This window comes from Orussus abietinus, unplaced genomic scaffold (assembly GCF_000612105.2).
Source record: "Orussus abietinus isolate OABI.00-Male unplaced genomic scaffold, Oabi_2.0 scaffold1302, whole genome shotgun sequence".
Taxonomy (NCBI): domain Eukaryota; kingdom Metazoa; phylum Arthropoda; class Insecta; order Hymenoptera; family Orussidae; genus Orussus; species Orussus abietinus.
In genome coordinates this window covers 1-8,160 of record NW_019395673.1, presented here as the reverse complement: position 1 = coordinate 8,160, position 8,160 = coordinate 1, and the positions used below count along the sequence as shown (strand labels likewise).

The 8,160-nt window shown below is 39.4% G+C and overlaps 1 protein-coding gene across 1 annotated transcript; it reads right to left on the bottom strand.

Moving 5' to 3' along the window:
• Window positions 1-3,943: 3,943 nt before the first annotated feature.
• LOC111674281 (persulfide dioxygenase ETHE1, mitochondrial-like) lies at window positions 3,944-5,761 on the bottom strand (the record flags this gene model as incomplete). The annotated part of the gene is made up of 2 exons (XM_023433829.1): window positions 5,513-5,761; window positions 3,944-4,088 (listed from the first exon to the last, which is right to left on the bottom strand). Coding segments are annotated over exons 1-2 (283 nt in total), but the record flags the coding sequence as incomplete, so codon positions are not given.
• Between the last annotated feature and the right edge of the window lie 2,399 nt (window positions 5,762-8,160).

Below are 8,160 nucleotides of genomic sequence, written 5' to 3'. Positions count from 1 at the left end.
AAAATCTGTCGCTTGAAATCTTTAGCAAAGATTACAAAGAAATATTTAGAAATTATTATATGCTACTAGGGATACTTCAACCGTGCATAATCGGAAACGTATGATCACTGTTGATTAAAATAATACTTTAAAAAGTAGCCGTTTCGTCGTTAATTTATTCGGTCAATTTGATCCGTCCTCGACTTAGAAATGTCTCCTCACTTCCGCTTATTGCATTAAAAGGGGACATATTCCTGCGAATAACCCATGCTCTGTGTATGGACAGTAATGCCAATGCTTCTCGGTACTCCCGACTTATTAGGTAATCGAAAAGGTAGCTCGAGGTTACCAATCGATGCTTCACTCGCGAGATTGCTCGTCCTAGCATTACGTTAAATCGAGATACCTCCCCGAATTCCTTAGGAAGATTTCCATATCTCTAAAAAAGGCGTGCCACTTCCAGCTCGACGGTTTTAGGTGAAGTCAAACACGTCGAGGAACTCGATCGACGTCGATAAAGAAGATTTTTCTAAATACCTACGTTGCCGGCGTTGGTTTTTATATTATAAGCTGGGTCGAATTATATTGCGTATTGTACCAAATGGCATACTACACCTATCGTTTTCATACAATAATTATAAAGAAATCGAAGTGAAACTCCAGAAATCCCCTGGATTCGTGCTTTCTGGGGCCCTAGTTGACTGCAGAGGGACGCCCTGCGCCATCTGTGATTTCCAGGTCAATTAAATTTTCACTGCGAGACCTCGTATTCCCATCGTTTTAGCATAGAAGCGCATAAGACACTTTTTTTTTGCCTTTATTTCGTTCAAATGCGAGTTTATCGATTACCAGAGTGTTCTAAATTGTCGTAAAATTGTCCTGATCCTTACGATTCTCATATCAAAGCCTTCGATAATTGTATATTGATCGAAATATGAGAGTTCGACGCCATTTTTGTACTGGTCTGGACTGAGTTAAAAAATTTTGTTAAAAAATCCAAATTTTGAATGTGTCAGGACAATTCTTAGATTATCAGGAGTGATGTGTCAAAGTTTCGGACAGTTTTGTCCAATACCCTTAAAAGAAAGTGTTGTATTCGAATCGACTGATTTGAAGGCTAAGGCTCTGATATGAGAAACGAAATGGTCAGGACAATATTACGACAATTTAGAACACTCTGGTAATCGATAAACTCGCATTTGAACGGGATAAAGGCAAAAAAAGTGTCTGATGCGCTTCTATGCTAAAACGATGGAAATACGAGGTCTCGGAGTGAAAATATAATAGACCTGGAAATCACAGATGGCGCAGGGGGTCCCTCTGCAATCAACTAGGACTCAAGAAAGCACGAATCCAGAGGATTTCTGGAGTTTGACTTCGATTTCTTTATAACTATTGTACGAAAAGGATAAGTGGAGTATGCCATTTGGTACAATATCCAATATAGTTCGACCCAGCAGTGAATATAAAAACGATCGTCGACAACGTAGGCATTTATAAAAATCTTCTCTATCGACGTCGATCAAGTTCCTCGACGTGTTTCACTTCACCTTAAGAAACGCGAACGGCGCAACAAGGGCCGATCTATTTACCCTGAGTGCGGGAATTGCAGGCGAGATGAATCTTCCTCGACTTGTCGGGCATTTCGGAGTAACCAGCCGATGCGGAATACTCGACTTGCGAAAACGCGCATTCTTCTCGGGGAGATTGGCGAAGTTCTCGAGGACTCCCGGAGCCGAGTCCCGGGGGTCCTCGCGTTTACGATCCGGAGGAAATTTAACGCTCACTCATTATGGGACCTCTAATAATGCGGAGCATCGTGCCAGACTCGAGCAATGACGGAACTATGCGGAGATTATGAAGACCCCCCTCGGTATTCCCCTCGAATCGGTTACGATCCTCGAGATTCGGATCCTGAGGTATTCCCACGACCTCCTTTTGAGGTCCGTAAAACCTGCCCAACCTATCCTCACCTGCGGTCTCGGGAATGGCTCAACACTGAAAAAGAGACTCGGCTTTAAGGTGAAGTAAAACACGTCGAGATAAAGAAAATTATTCTAAATATCTACGTTGCCGATGTTTATTTTTATATCGACAGCTGGGTCGAATTATATTGGATATTGTACCAAATGGCATACTCCACCCGTTGTATTCGTACAATAAGTATGAAGAAATCGAAGTAAAACTCCAGAAATCCTCTGAATTCGTGCTTTCTGGGGCCCTAATTGACTGCAGAGGGACCCCCTGCGCCATCTGTGATTTCCAGGTCAATTAAATTTTCACTCCGAGACCTCGTATTACCATCGTTTTAGCATAGAAGCGCATAAAACACTTTTTTTGCCCTTATCTCGATCAAATGCGAGTTTATCGATTACCAGAGTGTTCTAAATTGTCGTAAAATTGTCCTGACCCTTTCGTTTCTCATATCAGAGCCTTCGATAATTGTATATTGCTCGAGATATGAGTCTTTGTATTTCCCCGTTGACACAGTTTGCGTAAATGCTTTCGTTACTGCTCCTGCCTTATTCTTTTATTAAAATGACTATATGAAATAAAAAATACAAAACAGTTATACCCAAAACAACCAGCATGGCATTTTGTTAAAGAATGATTAAGAATAATTAGTAATCTATGATCATTTTTTTCGGCTTGGAATTTTTTAGAGAGTAATACAATGTTATGATTTGTAATCTGGTGGTAGTTAGTTTTTTTTTTCGACCTCGAATTGAATTGATTTTTTTTTATGGACTTTCTCCGTTCCAGGGGAGGGTCTTTCTTGAAAGATCCATCTATCTAGGTGTCTATTGACTTACGGACGAATTTCAGCTTCAAACCGAGGTCCTCGATGATCGAAGCATCACGCTTGGCCCAGTCGATGACCGGATCGATTATGACCGCCTCTCTGGTTCCAATGTCAGCCAACATGTACGTATATGTGCAAGAAGTTGGATCGAAGAGCTACGAACAAGTTCGATCACCTTACGCTTCGACTGGAAACGATATTTCAATCAGCATGAGATTAGTTAGGTACTTTTTCCATTTTACTTCGCCCCTGGTAAGTCTTCCCTAGTAGCATGGAATAATTTATAAATATTTCTTTGCAATCTTTCCTAAGCATCTCAAGCGACAGATTTTTTCAGATTTCTTACAGATTTCATTCGAAGATATTTGAAATATTTCTTGAAAATCTCAATGACATATTTAGCTTCAATAATTTATACACATATAGAGAAATTATATCTTTTAACTTATTAACATAACTAAAATACATTTTTTACTTCACGACTATTGTCGGACACTTCATTTGGTATCAAAAAACAAGAAATTTTTCTAACATATTCGTTACGGTATTTCATTATGGGAGCAAAACGTGTCAATTTCATATTAAATATTTTTAAAACGTTTATAATGTATTCGGCAGATAATATTTGAACCCCGAGACCTCGTATTATCATCGTTTTAGCAAAGAAGCGTTTACAACACTTTGTTTGCCTTTATTCCGTTCAAATGCGAGTTTACCGATTTCTAGAGTGTTCTAAATTGTTGTAAAATTGTCCTGACCCTTTCGTTTCTCATATCAGAGCCTTCGATAATTGTATATTGCTCGAGATATGAGTCTTTGTATTTCCCCGTTGACACAGTTTGCGTAAATGCTTTCGTTACTGCTCCTGCCTTATTCTTTTATTAAAATGACTATATGAAATAAAAAATACAAAACAGTTATACCCAAAACAACCAGCATGGCATTTTGTTAAAGAATGATTAAGAATAATTAGTAATCTATGATCATTTTTTTCGGCTTGGAATTTTTTAGAGAGTAATACAATGTTATGATTTGTAATCTGGTGGTAGTTAGTTTTTTTTTTCGACCTCGAATTGAATTGATTTTTTTTTATGGACTTTCTCCGTTCCAGGGGAGGGTCTTTCTTGAAAGATCCATCTATCTAGGTGTCTATTGACTTACGGACGAATTTCAGCTTCAAACCGAGGTCCTCGATGATCGAAGCATCACGCTTGGCCCAGTCGATGACCGGATCGATTATGACCGCCTCTCTGGTTCCAATGTCAGCCAACATGTACGTATATGTGCAAGAAGTTGGATCGAAGAGCTACGAACAAGTTCGATCACCTTACGCTTCGACTGGAAACGATATTTCAATCAGCATGAGATTAGTTAGGTACTTTTTCCATTTTACTTCGCCCCTGGTAAGTCTTCCCTAGTAGCATGGAATAATTTATAAATATTTCTTTGCAATCTTTCCTAAGCATCTCAAGCGACAGATTTTTTCAGATTTCTTACAGATTTCATTCGAAGATATTTGAAATATTTCTTGAAAATCTCAATGACATATTTAGCTTCAATAATTTATACACATATAGAGAAATTATATCTTTTAACTTATTAACATAATAAAAATACATTTTTTACTTCACGACTATTATCGGACACTTCATTTGGTATCAAAAAACACGAGAAATTTTTNTGGTCCAATACCCTTAAAAAAAAGTGTTGTATTCGAATCGACTGATTTGAAGGGTGCTTCACTTCACCTTAATAGCCAATGAGAATCTTTCTTATAGGTAAATAGGAGGACTCTCATTGGCTATTGACGATATTGCGCATGCGCTTTGCATATTTAGTTTGAGGTAATATACTTCGTTCCTGCGTAGAAAACTAGAGACGTATTATACGTTGTAATATACATGTAGAAAACCACGTATATTACTTGACGTATTATACTTACCCAACTCTGGGCATTTATTACGTATTTTTCACGAGAGCGCTCACTTCTCGCACTTTCATCTCACGTGGGTTTATTCGCCGAATTACGTATTCGCTATATGAAACAATGAGATTACTAGCACTTCCGATCTAGTAATATTGCCGAATAAAGGTATATACCATGTAAATCGAAAATTGTTGATTGGTAGGGGTTTAAGACAAGAATGGCGGGAAGATGGAAAACCGTTAAAAGTAAAGATGAGGACTCGAGTCTATCTACATTTTTTAAATATGTATTACATTCATATTTACATGTACTATAATTAGAAGTTCCCCAATATAATTTTCTTATCATGTCATGTAAGCATGAATTATCTGACAGTTTTCAATGTTTAATAATGTAATATAACCTCGCAATAACAAAAACTAACCTGTACATCCTAGTAAATTCTCTTTCTTCTAACGAAAATGGGTCTGAGGCATCACATAATTCCCTTCTTCTTCTAATAAGGTTATTATTAGGTCCGTTATTATTACGAGGTAAATAGGTGGATTCTCATTGGCTATTGACGATATTGCGCATGCGCTTTGCCCATTTAGTTTGGGGTAATATACTTCGCGCCTGCGTAGAAAACTAGGGACGTATTATACGTTGTAATATACGTGTAGAAAACCACGTATATTACTTTGCGTATTATACTTACCCAACCCTGTCTATAATGCACGTGGCTACACATCTATACGATACGCAGATGGCGCGCGCATGCGCAGTACGTACGCGAAGGCGTTCGCGACGCACTAGCGACTCACCTGGCGAAACAGGAAGTCCTTCGAAAACGGTATCTGTTCCATTAAGGTATCTCTCCCTAGACTTCGTTGCGTAATCGATCTCCAGAACGTATCATACTGTAGCTTATATCTGCTGCACCGTCCAGCGATTCTATGCATTTGTTTACAATTGTCAATACCTTGTCTACAGATGCAATCGTTAGCAGAACCACTGGTCACGTAGTGCGAGATTGTATGTCACTGATTTGATTACGAAGCAATGGCGCGGCCGTCGGCTTTCTCGGTAAAGTAGATTGATGAAAGGTCGGTATGCGCCGAAGGAGCGAAACTGTCTTATCGACGCCGGATTTTATTTTATAGCCGTCTCGAATCGTTATCATTGAGTCAGGCAGCAGCTAAGAGGGGATCGCGGGACTTAACCTCCTTATCTGATTTTCCGAAGGCCACGAGCAGGGTTGGGTAAGTATAATCAGAGATGATATAATACGTCAAGTAATATACGTGGTTTTCTCGGCGTATATTGCAACGTATAATATGTCAAAGTATAATACGTCATGTAGTATATTGCTCACGTGCAGGGTCGCGCGATCGCACCGTGTGCTGCCCTCTGATTTCGTACGNAAACTGAATATGTCATTGAGATTTTCACCAAATATTTCAAATATCTTCGAATGAAATCTGCAAGAAATCTTATAAAATCTTTCGCTTGAGATACTTAGCAAAGATTACAAGGAAATATTTAGAAATTATTCTATGCCACTGGGGAACTGGGATGTTTTTAGGGCAGGAGTTTAGATGGAATTGGAACTCTTTTAAGTGCGTGAAGCTAATGTTGATGGACACAGGAGAATCAAATGAATGAAATTCTTCCCGAAAAAGGATGGAAATCTCCCGTTCGATCGAGACGCTGGAGCGGATGAACGCTGCCCCGATGGGATAGCTCGGGATGCTTCCGGACTGGTCTGGATTCGTCCGCGGGGAAAATTGCTGGACTTGGCAACCGGAATCACCCTCTGGAAATCGAGATCCTGCCCCCGCGTCTTACGTCACATACCGGAGCCAGCTTTTGATTTTCAATAGGCGACCAGATAATCCCCTTCGAGCCAGCCCGATCCCTTATACTTTGATTCCAGAGTCGCGGAGGAACCGACGAGATACTTAACAAACCATCCGAACCGACTGGCCGCATTTTGATGGGGAATTTCCATATCTCCGAAGAAATCCCCCTAGGTAACGTAATATAATCCTAACAATGAATCTCATACGTCGCTTAATAAACGACAAAAGCATTTCCTCACTGAAGACCTGGTTCAAGTTAGCGTTGCCTCCATCATGTAATTTAGGAAAAAATATTTTACGTCCTACTTGTTAAGGTAAACTTTTCGCGCATATACCGCGCTGACAAGGTTTCGCATTTACATGTGCTGATATACGTATTTGACGTGAAAATTTAGCCAGTTTCGTGATTGAAAATAATGTAACAATAACTTCATAAACAATTGAATAACCGATCAAGCATTTCCTTACTCGAAGACCTGGCTTAAGGTGAACTGAAACCCCCCACAAATCAGTCGATTCGAATACAACACTTTTTTTTTAAGGGTATTGGACCAAACTGTCCGAAACTTTGACACGTCACTCCTGATCACCTAAAAATTGTCCTGACACATTCAAAATTTAGATTTTTGAAATACATTTTTTAACTAAGACCAGACCAGAATCAAAATGCCGCCGAGCTTTTGCATTTCTATCAATATACAATTATCGAAGGCTCTGATATGAGAAACGAAAGGGCCAGGACAATTATTCAACAATTTGGAACCCTCTGGTAATCGATAAACTCGCATTTGAACGGGATAAAGGCAAAAAAAGTGTCTTATGCGCTTCTATGCCAAAACGATGGGAATACGAGGTCTCGGAGTGAAAATTTAATTGACCTGGAAATCACAGATGGCGCAGGGGGTCCCTCTGCAGTCAATTAGGGCCTCAAAAAGCACGAATCCAGGGGATTTCTGGGGTTTTACTTCGATTTCTTTATAATTATTATACGAAGACGACAGGTGGAGTATGCCATTTAGTACAATACCGAATATAATACGACACAGCTATCAATATAAAAACGAACGTCGGCAACGTAGGTATTTAAAAAAATCTTCTTTATAGACGTCGATCAAGTTCCTCGACGTGTTTCACTTCACCTTAAGGCGTTACTTCTGACAGTTTTTCGTCAATTCTTTCATTCGGGTGGAAAGGATCGATTATCAAATCCTTATCTAACCTTCTGTGTGTCCAGGCGTGGGAAGGACCTTCAGCTGGTGTCTTCCGAATGCGACCTCGTCCTCGGCGTCCAACAAAATGTCCGCCCTGGCTCCGCTGGTGCGAGATATCATCGATCGACAGCCTGGCAGTAACGATTTCAATCTTCCAGTGCCGGTTATATGATCCGCGTGCATATGGGTGTTCACTGAGGCATTCCCAAAAACAGAGGGTTCAATATTCAAGCGGAATGTCCCCTAGTAGCATAGAATAATTTCTAAATATTTCTTCGTAATCTTTGCTAAATATCATAAGCAACAGATTTTTTAAGATTTCTTGTAGATTTCATTCCAAGATATTTGAAATATTTCTTAAAAATCTCAATGTCATGTTTAGTTTCAATAATTTATAAA